General features: G+C 40.8%; 1 protein-coding gene across 5 annotated transcripts in view; it reads right to left on the bottom strand.

Moving 5' to 3' along the window:
• Positions 1–1661: 1661 nt before the first annotated feature.
• Positions 1662–15509, bottom strand: part of MAST4 (microtubule associated serine/threonine kinase family member 4) — a 513577-nt gene continuing 499729 nt past the window's right edge. For all 5 annotated transcript variants that reach the window (XM_066602813.1, XM_066602814.1, XM_066602816.1 and 2 more), the window contains 5 exons: positions 12249–12475; positions 12000–12122; positions 11491–11627; positions 9511–9692; positions 1662–8781 (listed from right to left, as the gene is read on the bottom strand). In XM_066602813.1, the coding sequence (XP_066458910.1) occupies positions 5372–8781; positions 9511–9692; positions 11491–11627; positions 12000–12122; positions 12249–12475 (4079 nt within the window). In that variant the 3' untranslated portion in view covers positions 1662–5371. The remainder of the gene's footprint in view (positions 8782–9510; positions 9693–11490; positions 11628–11999; positions 12123–12248; positions 12476–15509) is intronic.

Genomic DNA, 15509 nt, shown 5'->3' with positions numbered 1-15509 from the left:
CATATGTATGCTATGAGTTTATATCGATGCTTGAAAAAGGCATGTGACATGCCGAAACACGTTGCATTCCTACAAATAAAGTAAGGTGAATACCACCATGAGACCACTGGGCCTTGATTAAGTATATCCTAGTCCGTGGGCGCGGGGAATTTTTCTACATTTATCGCGTGGATGATCTTCTTAGGCTACCGTGCTGCGGTGACTCCATTCTCCCAGACGCTCATCCTGGATTTGGGACGAGGATTATTTTGATACGCAAACCTGGACACTGGGTGCCAGTGGATTCCCAAGGACATATGAGAATCCCACCAAGCACCAGCAATGTATTTTCATCTACTGATAATCGTGGGATGTCTAACAAGGAGCTGATTTATTCTTACTCTCTTCTTGATGTATGCTTTCATCAGTCAGACAGAGCAGAGATACCATCTTTGATAACAATTTGAGAAAATTAGCATTTTTGCCAACTATGCTAATCTGTCCAACATAAATGGAAACAAGTGGAAACTAAGTAAAAAAAGAAACACCTTTGTTCTATAATTGACTAACAAAAATCAATGGTTCTCTCCAGGGTTTCGTCGGAAGGCTATTTTCGGTGATTCAGAAAAAACACCAGGATGAAGAGGCTTGAAACACGGTGTGAACCCAGGATAAGGCTGCATGCTTACGACAGGGCGGATTCCATAGCCAAATCCAACCTGGTGCCCGGCTAATGACCACTACGTACCAGTCCACAGTCTTTTCTTCTGTGCTGCGGATGTGTCAGCCGCCACACTGGCACACATGCGCAGTACAGATTTGACCACGATGACGCGTATCCTGTGGCCTTTCCGCAATGATGTTTGCAGAAGAGCCACAGGATGGACGGCTTCCGATGACTTCAATATTAACCGTCTGTGCGTAGCCCGCACAACAATAGAGCACGCTGCGATTTTCCCCATGCGAGCGGAAAAAAAAACACCTTTTTTTGAATCGCAATTGATTTCCGCTCGAGGGCAGGAAAAAGCATTTTTCCATTCCATGCTATGTCAGGTATTTGCTGCGGAGTCCGGGGGCAGATGCGTGCTCTGGATTCCGCAATGCTAATCCGGCCGTGTACATTCGGCCCAAGTCACACAAACGGTTAGTAGACACATACAAATTTCATTCTCATCTATTATGCACTGTGATGTTCAATAAGACCCCATAAGAAAAGTTGTGCCAGGCCTTGCTCTTCAAATACTGTTGGCACAAAGGGGAGGGTGTCACTTTTGTTTTTTCCTTTACAGTTCATTCCATTTTGTTCTGTAAATTATATTTTACCCAAAACATTAAAAAAAGAACTCGGGTGAACATTTTTCTCTTTTTCTGCTGGGTCTATACTAACATCATGTGATCACCAGAACAAACAGAGGTAGCATCACTGCCATATCCTTCAATGGCTGCACAGATCTCCATGCAGCTGTTCTCAAGAACTGTACTTTACCATGCAACAAAAAAGTCACCAATTTTTAAGTGAAGCAACTTTGCAATAAGTCTATAACTCCTTTGCAGATCTTGGAGTCTCTATTGTACCAGACAAGAAACTCCAGTCTGATCCTGCACACGCCACCTGACGGTCACGGATATTGCCCGTTTGTGGAGAACCTGAATAGAGAAATGAACTGACAAACCATACAGTCTCAGCCTTCATGCCGACTTTTTATTTCAATCGTACGCATTGCAGCTGAAGTATAAATACTTGTCCAGTATACAACAAATACAACATTCATAAAGTTGTGGGTTTTTTTAACTTGTGTACTTTGTTTTATATAAAGTTAAGACAACAAACACTTTATTGCACAGATATTAAGCTGGTATTTCTACAGCAGAAAAGACTAGAAAAGGAGCACAGATCTTAGTTACATAGAAGAGACTAATCAGTAACACAAATCTCTTACATCAGTAGTAAGGTTAACACATACAAACAAGTAGGAACGCGAACACACCAGGTACTCTTAAGACTACAAAATGATTGACGGGTGTGAGAGTCGACTCCACAACACATACATTTTGTAAACATTGAATCAACAAGGGGATGAAGAGAACTCAAAGGCAAGAATGAACAACGTCTCAATGCATGATGGGCAGGTGCTTTCATATTTGGTATTTCATGGATTTGCCACTAACCCTACAAGCCTCTTATTTATTCAGAATCCTCTGCATCAATTATTCAAGGGAGCAGCAAGCAATTAAACGCACCGGCAAAAACAGGTTAATATATCGTCATGATGTTAGTAGAGATCTGACTAATGTGAAGATTGCAGAGCTGTCGATGAACATGTCGACTGGACTTATTATGTCCACAAGAGCAACAGAAAAACACATTGTAGACTAAATAGAACATTCACAAGAAGGGATTTAAAGCTGCTACAAAGTTACAACAGATGGGGAGTAAAGAGGAGTCCAGTTTATGAAACATTCTTCAATTTTTTACTTCTCTTTTTTTTTTAAAGGAGGACCTACCAGCTCTCCTGTCATGCTTTAGTAAATACTTGTTTTCCCCACGAAACATCCATATTTCTTAGAATTTCACATTGTTCTATTCCAGGAACTGTATGAAAGAACTGACAACTTTGTGCTACCATTCTCATAATCAAAGTGTTCTTAACACACACTGGCAGCATCCAATCAGTGCTGAGTGTGTCAGACGGTGTATGGACACGTTCCAATTGTCTACAGGAATGGTACCGCATAGAAGTTGACTTATTCCTACATTTTCATGAGAAATAGCAGAGGAACAAGCACAATGCAGATTTCCAAGACCAGTTTAACATCTGCATTGGAACCTCTGATCAAAAGGTTCTGCAGCAGATCTCGAAATACCTGAAGAAAGAGTGCTGCATGCAGCACTTTTCCTTCTGCCCAAAAGTCGGGCAGCTGAGATGAAGCCGATTGTACTCCATTAAAGTCAATGGGGGTCTGTTCGGCACGGTTTGGTTCCTTCCTAAGATGAAACTGTTTGGTTATGGGGATTCTACTTTCCTGCTCCCCAAAAGGTGCAGGAAAGAGGAACCTGGGGCGCAGGTGTGAAACCACTCTAGGCAATACATGCTGCAGAATACATATATTTACCAAGACATAAATGTCAGGACAGCCAATAGTTTCCTGGATGTTTCCTATTTGTAGAAATCAAATGATAATGGAGAACAATATGGGGCTTATTTACTAAAACTGTCTAAAAGTTAAGACCGTGCCAACTTAGGCTAGACAGTCTTAAAACGCGCCAGTTATCACAGTAGCTCTGCTAAATGATAAATCTGTCTAGTATTAAGACAGTCAAGGCCAGGTTTAAACTACTTTTTATTTGGCTTAGTTTATGCTAACAATTGCACCAAAATTTTAGCACAATTTGATGCAGTTTCTTGCACAATTTAGGACACTCCTGTTTCGGGAAAGTGTCTAAAAACACATGTGGCGCAAAGCATTTAAGACAATTTTCTGGCGTAATTTGCACCAGAAAATTGTCGTCTCTTGACTAGTAAATTTGCCCCTATGTGTTTATAATCAACGCGCTCCATCCCAGGCATTGCACAAACATGCGGGGAAGTAGGTGCCCAAGATACAGCAAACAGTACTTGAATAGACTGTCTACCAAGTAGCTCCACCAGAAGCATGAAGTCAAGAGCCCATTAGGGTGAGGTTACATACAACCAAGCCATGCCCACACATGCTGGCCAATGACCAAATGATCTTGCAGTGAAATTGTGTAGCCTTTGTCCACTGCGGGTGCACAGGGTTTCATTTGCGTGTGGCACTGGACTTTGGCCCCTTACCCTAACTGGAGATCTCGATACTAGCCAGTAACTTCCCATGAGCCTAAAGTGGAACTGCCTGCCTAGAAAAGGACAATATGCCAAGGTCCCAAAGGTCTCTATCGGAGAGAAACCTTCTTTCTGCTAATATATCACATTGTGTAGTGGAGAAGTTGAAAAAATAATCCTTTGAAACTATAGGATGTTTTTAATATCACAGTAACATTGTAGCAGCTACAGATTACATGATGTGGACACAAACCGCTGCCGTTCTGAGTGAGGATTATCCCCAGTGCATTTACCTTAGGTCATTTTAGGGTTAGGTTCCTCATTCTGCAGCTGTGGATTAACAAATACATGTGGTGGGGAGTGTGTATATAAAATATAAATAAGGCTTTACAAAAAGGTAGAAAGTAAAGTTCCCCTCCAAGCACCAAATAGCTCTAACATGGCCCCATGTTACACAAGAAAACCCCTTTATTTTACAATATTCACATATTTATAATACAGAAAACGAGATGCTATGAAATGTATGGAGCTACTTAATGTACTTACAAAAAAAAAAAAGGAGAATGCTAGCACAGCTAAACCTCTACATTGTAAGGCCCCGGCTACACATGAACACTCACATATGTTTTGGAAAGAAAAGACGTTTCCCTTTCAAGCCTATGTAGTAAACAGAAATATATACATTCAAGAACCGCAACAAAATGTCTCTTTTTCCACAAAAAAGTTAAGATATTTGCACTTGTGAAATGGAGGTTGAGAATAGGACAGAATCCAAATCCTAGATGAAAGATCAGTGCTTTGATAATAGTAGTAATGTGCTATGTATACGGACACCAAAGGCTCTAGGTGATAAGTATAGACTACATAGAGAATTGGAGTCACAAAGCCATATTATTTGTGATAGTGACTAGCTAGATGAGGTCATCATTATAGATATTAACTATTTGGCACAACAAGGGGTCTGTTAACAGTCCAACATTATTGGAGAACCTCTTTCAGAAATCAACGTACGTCTATGCCTTACACTTGACCTGTCCATGACAAGACTGCATTTCGAGACGCCACTGGACACTTAGACAAGATAACCAATCGATGAGTACTGGATGAAGTTAGTTCTCTTGAAGTCTTGAAGATTCCTATAAATACCACTGTGGAAAAGTAGTTATTGACTTTCATCACTTAATGTTTTTGTTCTGCTCAGGGTTATGTAGCTCCGCAAAAAAAAAAAAATCCAGACCTTAAAACTCGTGTCTTTTTTTTTCCTTAAGAAATAAAGTAAACCGTGAAATTGAGCAGCAAACTGTACATTGTACATTCAACACAAAATACAACAGTGTAAATTACAGACCTTTTTTCCCCATAGCCCTTTCCCATTTCTACTGACTAGGTACATCTTTCTGCTAGTAACTGCCTCCGGCAACCAAATACCTTCTAGCTGGGACTGGAAGTTGGAACAAACACCCTTCTACTAACTGTATCATCAAACGGGTTACAAATTGATATGGAAACACTACACAGTGCTGGTTTTGAAAGAAGTTTCAGATTAGCAGCTACTACAGTAAAGAGGTCTTGGTGAAGGTGCTGGCAGATTATGTCTTTTTGTGAGGATTGTTCTGTGGAATTGTATCCTTTCCTCTTTTTTGTCCTTTCAAGTCTTTATCTAAAGAAAGGCTACTAGAATTCTCCAGAGGTGCGGCTGCTGGTTTCGGCAAGTTTTTCACAACAGTCTTTTTGCTGGGAGATGAAGGTGGTTCTCTTCGCACTGTCACCGGGGCTGTAGTATTCGTAAGGACACACGGTTGCTTGTCAGTGGCGGATTTACTGGAAACATTGCCCTCCCTTAAGACATTGCAAATCTTACTGGAGGATGATGTCTGGGCATCCTTCTTAAGCTTGACATTTGCAGCATTGAAGCTTGCCATTTGCTCATTTTTCTCCTTACAGCCACTCACAGTTAAGTACGTTTTACTTGAGGAGACATCCGAATATGTAGCTTTGGGTAAAGAAGTAATGCTGATGTTGTTGGCATCAGAGTGTGTCTTCTTCAGGTCTCCTTCTTTCCCTACTATGTTCTGAGAAATACTAGACTTGCTGTTTTCTATAGTCACCTCTCGAGTATCTTGACTTGTAACAGAAGTAATCTTAATTTTACCTTTGTCGCTGTGGACATAAAGTGCTTCAGTGCTTTTATTATCTTGAGGATTAACTGTTAGGAGTAGTTCCATTGCTTCATGTCTACCTTGAATGCTGGTTTTGGCACCACTCGTTCTAGTTAATTTTGGATGTGCACTTGTTTTTTCTTTAAGGTGAGATTTTGCAGAACAATCTTTAAGGTTTACAGTGGCTGGTGTTTGAGAACTAACTGCAGGTGCCTTATCAAAATATAGTTCAGAGGTGGACACATTGGCGTTGGCCTTTGTGCTTATATGAACCATGGGAGAAGTGGATGTGAAACTGGCTTCTGGTTTAGTGGTTGCTTTCTGGTGGGTAAGACCATCAATATCAGCACTCGAGACAGAAACAGCTTTCACAAGACATTCAGACTTTTGAACTGTTTTACTACCTGCTTGGTCAGACAGCTTTGAACTAGACTTTTGTGTGTAAGCCATTTTATCAGAGTGGGATACCTTAAGAGAATCGAGTTTAGAGTCGGTTACCAGTTTTGACCTGTTGATGCAGCCTGCCAGCTTCGCCTGTGTAGAACTCTGCTCCTCTTTAACGGACGTGAGGTTCTTAATACTGGCTCCTGAATGGATATTCAATGAAAGAGGCTTCTGATGAATATTAGGACAGGAGGTCTCTCGTCTCAAAACTGAAACTTCTGCATAATTTTTTCCTTGGTTCTCTGCGGAGCTTTTTTGTGGGGCATCTTGTTGCTTTTTACTTTGGCTATTACAGCTTAGGTCAGTAGATTTAGCTTGTGCAGTTGACAAAGTTTTGTTAACAGGCCCAAGTTCAACTAGAAGAGGCGAATCAACATTTTTTACCACGGATATGTGATGATTAGATTCTATCTGGGGAACAGATGCCGGTTGATTTCTTTCTTCTATACAGCCAAGCGGTGAGATGTACTTTTCGGAGTTGCTAGATTGTGTCAGGCTCGTAGCAGGAATATTCTCACAGGACTCTCTGAATGTACACGTCCTTTCAGAGTATGATGTATTATGTCTTTGCTCCAGTGAGCACTTGACAGAGGACATATCCTGAGTTGCCATCTCTTGTCTATTAGCTTTCACAGAAGAAGACAATCCTTCCGTCACTGGACACCTTGACGTTGGCTGCAGTGTGCTTACCCTTTGACTTTCAACTGAATTAGTCACATCTACAACATTTTCCTTTGTTCCGAGGTCTGATGGTTCTTTGTTTTGATGAATCTTAACCGTGTGACATTCAGCTGGTAGACTCTTACTCAGATCCTCTCTAATGGGTCCCTTGTGCGCGGCATGAATATTTGTGTAATTAGAGTTTGTTTTTGTAAATAATAATGCATTTCCATTATCGGCAACCTCAGTCTTTGAATTTCGGCTTTGATCATCAGGTTTAATAGGGTTGTTACACACAACATCCGACTCTGCTTTTGTAACTTTTGGTCCTGACAGTAAGGCTATGTCTAATGTGCCTTCAATAGGCTTTAACGAAGATACAGCCCTTGTTTCTAGTTTATATTCAGAAGGGCTTTTCCGAACAGTGGTCTCAGTAGCTATAACAGATGATTTGTCTGCATTGCATTGACTGTTACTGGTAGTTTTTAATGGAGCAAATGAGAGAGGGTTGCTCTGAACATTCAAAGTCCTGTTATCCAGCAGTGAGTCTGTCTGCAGATGCCCAGGTTTTGCTTGCATACATTCATGAGATACTGGCACCATTTTAGACTTTAGGACTTGGCACAGGCTGCTGTCTTTCTCTTCAAAGGACTTTTTCTTCCTAAAATAATCAAAGTTGGTTGGAGGTGCCTTATCTAAATTGTCCTCTTTTGCAAACTTCTCTGAAGGATGGTTAAGTTTCTCTTGCAGAGAGCAAGCAGTAGGAGCTTTCTTGAGTTCATAAGATATGTGGGCACTTTCAGCAACAGGTTGGCTATGACCGAAAGACTGGTTCTCCACAGATATACCAGCACCATTTGGCCGAGGATTTCCACTTTTGCAATGAGTGTCTTTAAAGGTAATGGCCCCAGAACGATGTTCATAAACAGGAAATTTATTCTCAGATAAGCTTGATCTCTTTACCAGACTTTGATGTGCCTTTTCTTCCTTCTCAACATCAGAAGCTAGGATTACCATTTCACTATGTAAATCTTGTATTATACTTTGTTTTAGAAGGAAGTCTTGTCTTTCTGATACATCTTTTTTCTTCATAACCAATTTGACCTTTAGTTTCTCTTTATCTAGTTCATCCAAGGACTCCTGTCTCCCTAGTTTCCGTGATGCAGGACGCTTCAAACAACCTTGCTCGACAGGCCTAACTCGTGTCGATGCAGGAATATCACATGTGTTTGCCTCCAGACATTGCAGTGTTAGGTCACGTTGTGGTGATGGCTTATGAACTTCTTCTTTAGTTACTTCCAAATTGTGCTTGCGAGGACATAAGTGCTTCTTCTCACAACAGTATGATGGTGAAAGCTTTTCCTCTGACTGTACTCTCTTTAAAAGTGGAGACCGTGGAGGCTCAGCACTCTTGGGCCTGACAACATGCCTAACGATTGTTGGTGGAGAGTGCATTTTTGCAGGAAAAGTGGTTGTGGTCTTTGAGTTCCCCACTGCATGGCCATGTAAAGGAGATGGAGATCGTTGTGGAGAAGGAGGCTGAGGAGTTGGTGATGGAGTTCTTGCAAGTGGTGACAAAGGAATACTGCCAGCAGATTTGCGTCTTCCAGACCTGTACCTCTGTCCACCCAGCTTGGGGCCCAAACCATGAAGAGTGCTTGGTCTTATATGTCCAGAACCTGCCGGGGAATTTGGAGCACTTGAACTTGGAGAACTACTCTGCGAAGAATTAGTACCTATAAAACAAAAAACACAATTAGTAATGGAAATAATACAGACATTTCTGAGATCTAGAAATAAATGAAGAAAACACAAATGAGATCTACTTGAATCATGCACACAATCATTTCAAAGACTAATTCAAAAATCTTAATGAGTGTGCTGACATTTTCTAAAAGGCATTGACATGGCTTGATATGAGACCGGATGATGAATGCCAATCAATGAGATTGGTGTTGTTTAAATGGCCTTTACACATTGCAATTCACACTTTATGGGGAAGATGAAAGATCGCCAACATGATTGTTTGTCCTCCATACACTTTCATTGATGTTAGCAGCAGATCCCCTATTCACACAGGAAGATGTGATGCTTTTTGCAGCCGCATAAACAATCCAGTCAGTTGATAAATGAGCGTTTTAGCATTTGATTGTAGCCCATTTATGTGGAGCAATGATTGAGTGAAAGTATATGGTGATGGCCTTTAATTATTGTTATGGCTCTACACCATCACATGTAAGTGCTTAGACAGATAAAACCGAAGCACATTTTATTAGAAAGCACTATATGTCCAACTCAAAACTAAATATAGCCTTTTGCAAATGTCATGAAATCTGTTCAACATCTTTGCACGCTATAAGAACTCTACCAGCTTTACATGTCTGCACAGTTCTGGAGATGTACAACTTTCAGGAAGACACATTTAATTAAATCTAAGCCAACACTAAAGTCTCTAGGTAACTCACCAGATGGGAAGTCTGGAGTGGAGCGGCAGCTTGGTGTAGGTGACCTTGGTGAAAGGCTATGAGTGGGTGATGCAGGTAAGCTTTCACCAGATGATAGTGACCTGTTTAAACAGGAAAAGCTTCGACTTGTGTGGAGCAGAGGAGATGGCTGCTTTGCTAGTTTTTTGAAGAAAGACCTTCTCCTGAAAAACAGATTATGTAAAAAATTATTATTAATGGTACAAAAGAACTAGAAAAAAAAAACCCCAAACTACTTGACGGCTGCACTTGGATAGTTTTACTACATGAAATATAGTTATATTGCAAAATATTAAAGTATTATTGCCATGACACAAAGTGATGGAATATCACTAGGATATATCTGTTGACCCTTAGAATTAGGGAGCAGCTGGCTGCTTTACTGTAGCTTTCTGTCCTCTTCACAGTTTTTTTCCTGCACAGCGGGCAATGGACATCCGCTATACAGCGAAGGAACAGTTCCTTTCAAGTGAATGGGGCCATGCTGCGGTTCCCTGCACAGCTGGTGGCTAGAAGTGCCGCAGTTAAGACAAACTTTGAAAGAGTGTGGAATTCCCGGTAGTCAGTCTTAAAAAACTAAACAGATTATCAGCTCACTGGTTACAGCTGCTTCCCATATACGTCTATGCAGAAAAGACAAATTGCAGAGAGAGAAAGATAGATCAATAGATAGAGAGTCACACAGAGATGTTCCTGTGCTAGTAAGTCTATCTCACACAAGAGCTGCATTCCCATCTACACCTCTCAGTACTGCTGTATAAGGTCCTCCATGTAGCTATTGAGGGTGTGCTACAGACAGATAGCTGCAGCTTATTTTGAAAATCCCTTGAAACGAGATATGCTTTAAAGAAGAGTTAAAGGGGTTGTACCAGAATCTACTTTTATCACCTATCCATACAATAGGTGATATACGTCTGAACCATGGAGGCCTCACTGCGAAGACCCCACAGCCCCTGAGAATAGAGGTCTCATTTCCTCCTCATTATACGCTTGCTGCACCATCTGCATTGAGGAGCAGATTGTATGGAGCAATGGCTGCATACGCATGGTGCTGATCCATTAATTTTCAATGGAAATGCCAGAGATAGCTGTTTACAAGTGCTTGGCTATTCCGGTCAGCCTCATGTGTGGCCATCGCTCCATTCAATAGGACGTCACAGCGGGTTGGAGAAGCATGGAAAAGAGAGGGACATTGTTTTCCTGTTCTTGGAATCAGTAGAGTCTTTGCGATGATCAGATTTTTTATCACCTATGTTATGAATAGGTGATAAAACCTCATTATAGCACAACCCCTTTAATACCAACAAGACAATCTGGTTGAATAGCTTGCACAGCCTAACACTGCCTACATCTTTTTATATGGGATTATCAGAAATAGAGCAGCCTTGAGGCGACTCTCCGGCCCTGAACAAAAAAAAAAAAGATGACGGCACCATTTCTCGTGCTACGTGATGCACACTGTGTCTTAGTAGGCATCATTAGTCTAAATCACTACACGCTGCTTTGATTGACTAGTGGTGCCCCCATGAGCAGCCCTGGCCCGATAGAGCAACATGTTGTGTCTTAGACTACAGAGGCATACTAACACACAGTGTACATCACGTAGTCCGAGAAATGGTGCCGTCATCTTTGTTTGTTCAGTCGCTTTAAACACAATGTGAAATGGGCACCAATATGATGAAAAGTATGGGTTATGAAAGCAGGAGAGGACTTAAAACAGGCGCTCTTCAGAAGTACCATATTGATCTGTAAATATAAGTTTATGTGAAGCATCACTGCTGTCTCTTAGCTTCTATCAAAAAATTCAATTTAAGCCAATATTGACACAAACATACAATGTCTCAAATGCTATTTATGTAATTGCTCTTATGAGATTTTTATGAAAACACACAATAAAGATTGATTTATGCTAGCAGCACAATATTTGTGGCATTTCTCAGATGTAAGCAATCCACAACTAACCTTTCTATATTTTCCTTTTTCTTGGTTTTCTTATTGCGCCTCACCATACGGCTTCTGTAGCTGTTTCTTCTAGCAGGGCCGGTTTTTATTGATGTATTCTCAAATGGTGTTGTTGTGATTGCCACCTTGCTTCCACTCTGTGAAGGAATAGCAATATTTAGGAGGTATAATGGAGCGGGAACATTTACACTCGTGCATTATTTATAGAGGCGTATCGAGAGGCGAAGGGACATGTTCTTCGGCTAAGAAAGCCAGTTTACTTGTCTTATGTCTTCTCTTACTGACTGCACTGAAACTCATGTATACTATTTAGTATATTGGGGTTCTTGGGGGATCAGGTTCACCTGTACTGGTACTAGAAGATGGCACCACGCGTTTAAAGTACTCTTTAGAAAGAACTTTTTGAATGGATGAGTAATTGGTGGTTTACAAAAAGTCTTTCCAGACAATCTAATGGATATTGTACACCAATCCTCACTGTCGGGGAAGAGAGAAACTATTAAATGTACCTTAAGTAGGAGCTCTATCACTTCCGTGTGGACAAGACCATGGACGGGCTCATCGTTTATATGGGTAATAAGATCTCCAGCTTTAAGACCAGCTTGATAGGCAGGACTTCCTTCTTCAACACTCTATGGGAAAAAATGCAAAAAAGACAAGTATTAAAGAGGTATATGATAAAAATAATGTATCACAAGCAAAAAAAAAAACCAAAAACCTAATCATGATATGACCATAAAACCTTAGCCAAGCCTTACCCAGACAATATGGTGCACGGTGTAAATATCACTGTCCCCTACAAACACCCTAATTGCTTGGAGAGTGAAACCAAACTTTTTGCCAGAGCTTTGAATGATGATCGGTTGCCTTGGACTAAAGGATGAGAGAGAAGATTCCCGGCTGGGAGAGGAATCTCTAGAAGATGGGTCCGAGGACAAGGAGAGGGGGGATACTGGACTTCCAAGAGGAGACACACTGTAGACATCTACAATCAAAAACAGTAATAATGAATATCATATTTGCTGAGGTACAATTTATTTCATGAACATACAGCCAAGCAATGGATGAAAAAGTAAGCAGCCATCTCAAGCAGTTCAATGACAGATACACACCATCCAAGAAATAGATCATGGAGTGACATCAAAATGGCTGGCCTTTTACCCTTTCAAATCTCAAACCCATCGCTGAATCCTAATGATCTTCCCAAACTATAATTCCAGACAAATCAAATATTGTATGAAGCACCCTGGAATGGCAGTACTATTTTCTAAAACCGTTCAGACTGATCTACTTTGCTAATACTAATTACGAAAATTACCCACATGTCTTAATTGTGAAGCCCATAAACAGCAGGCAAGAATGCATTTAGATGAATCTGTAAACCGCTAATGACAAAACTGACTGGGGGTAACTTGATTAAATCAATAAGTCACATAATGATAGAGAACTATTTAACATAGCAAAATACCTCAAACATTTGTATAGCAGCAATGTGCCTGTTCCTATACCGCCAGTCTCTTCTATCATGCAAGTCACATAAGATTCACAACAACTCCTAAACCACAAACTATTAATACAATGGAGTCTCTGTTCACAGGTACGTGATAGATCTCTCTACTACTCGCAGGTAATGACAGCTATAGCGGGAAGGAAAGGATGTTGGAATAAAGACAAGATTAAACAGATCTTGTTTGTGAGGAACACAGAAGCTATTTTTTTTTACAATATTTTTTTTACAGAAGAGCCCTCTCCTAAATCAACTATGGAAAAAGACTATGTAAACAGTGAGAGTCCAGTAGGTGTATACTACATGGTGCGCAAAAGTGATAACTGAAGCAAAGAAAGATTGACCACCACTGTAGCAAAATGGGGTCCAAAGCCTAAAAATGGACAATATTAACTTATTTCTTCCTTTCCACAATATACATAGAAAAAAAAGGACAATTCATGTTAAATTCAAGAAGTAACTACACTATTTTCACTACGCCAACACAAAAGCTTGAAGCCTGTGACTCGTATATAGCAGTAACGCTGAAGGGCAGTAAGGATTTTTTAATTGTTAGTGGTAACTTAAACTTGCATACATACAACCCTTGAACTTGGTGAAAAATACTTTTTTAAACAAAAACAGTATTTAAAAGGGGGGTCAGTTAAAAAAAAAAAATCATAATTATTTATAACCACGGTCTGTGCTATAAAAGGACACTAACCTATATTCTCCCCTGGGGAAAGGGTGTACCGACTCCTACAATTCTTCCAGTCTCTGCTGACAGTGGAATTCGAGTGACCACTGCAGGCAATTGAAAGCCAGAGTGTCATCAACCGTTCACTTGGCATCATGATGCCAGGAGTTCAGAACAGTGACATTGTGGCCTCTGATTGGCTGCAGAGGTCACCTGACGTCCGCTGTCGGCAGAGACCGGGATCGCAAAGTGTTGCCCTCAGCACTTTTCTATCCAGCTAACAAAACCGGACGGAAACTTTGTGAAATGGAAACCAAGGAGGTCTCTGTGTCACATATTAAACACTACGGTTCTATCCCTATATGCATAGAGGATGAAAACCCAAGACGGAAGTGGCGCTGGGTGTAAAAACGTCATGTGGAAGTCATATAACACTTGTACCCTATATTTCCTCCCAGCCCACACAGCACTCGACTACATCTAAATGTTATATTCTTCTGAATTTATATGCTCTAAGTTGGTACCAACTAATGCTTAACTGTTAATGTTAAATACAGAATCACTAATCTTTGTATAGTGAACCGGGTTCTTTCTAAAAATTGTAATAATTAATTACTAGTGATGAGAAATAAACAATCATCTAGTTTGTTTTTCCTTACTGCAATTAGTCAAAATTCCATTTAATTGGACAAAAAGGTTACGTTTCAGAGAAAACATTACCCAGCATCATAAAAAAAAGAGTGATAGAAACAGCAACTTATTGGATACATCTATAAAGATGGCTCATGGACGACCTGAATGAGCAATTCACATGATTAAAGCTCTAATTTAGTCTAAAATTGGATTTTAATGTGGAGGTGATTATTTTTAGAGGACATAAATGTTAAATCAGTGCTGTGAAAAGTGGGACACAAGAACTAGAAGGACTAGGGAAAATGAGGGAGGATAAGGATTCTGTTGAGTAGGGATAAGTCCTAAATTTTAAGCTACAACCCCCAAGAAAAGAAAACCATCAATTAACAGTGATACTTTAGATTGTGACAATATCTTAAGGTGCTTTTACATAGAAAAATTATAATCCCATGATCCAGCGAGAATCTGAACGATTATCCTTCAGCGTAAATGCATGCAGCGATTGAATGACAAACGAGAACTCATTCACTTCTCATTCGTCGTTAAGTTTCCGCATGCAGAAAACTGGACAACGTAGTGTTCCATTAAAATAGGAAGTTGTTCTCTTATGAATGACTGCCTGCTTACTGTGAATGGAAGCGGGCGGGTGGAACGATCCCCAGCTGCCCCGCCTCCATTCGTTAGTGATGCTCATTCCTATGTAAAAGAACAGGAATAATTATTGCTGTTGGCAGAGCCTTAGGGCTCTTTCACACTGGCATTGCGATTTTCGTCCGGCCGTGTTACGGCCACAGCGTGACCGAAAATCGAATGAACGAGAGGCAGCCATGAGCAAGTCACGGCTGCATATCCCATTCATGCGCCCATTCAGATGGCCGAGTGCAGCATGTATACGCCGCACCCAGAATATCGTCGTCGGCAAAGCTCTGCTAAACTCTTTCTCCCTCACCGCCCATGTCAACTGTCTGCAATCGGACGGGTTGGGATGGAGCGGGAGCTAGTTTTCTAAACTCTCGCCCCCTCCTTTTGCCAACAGCCAGCAAGGGGTGGAGAGGGGGAGGGAGTTTAGCAGAGACACTGCTGAACTCCCTGCCACCTTCCTTTTTTTGGCAGCTTTCATGGCTGGAGTCTATGGGACTGGCTGCCTTTTTTTCCCGGCTGGAAGATAGTTCCAGAACTATCTTTTCAGGCCGGTGTAAAAAC

Source organism: Eleutherodactylus coqui, chromosome 5 (assembly GCF_035609145.1).
Source record: "Eleutherodactylus coqui strain aEleCoq1 chromosome 5, aEleCoq1.hap1, whole genome shotgun sequence".
Lineage (NCBI taxonomy): Eukaryota > Metazoa > Chordata > Amphibia > Anura > Eleutherodactylidae > Eleutherodactylus > Eleutherodactylus coqui.
The sequence above is the reverse complement of the archived record's forward strand: the minus strand, read 5'-3'. Positions and strand labels throughout refer to the sequence as shown.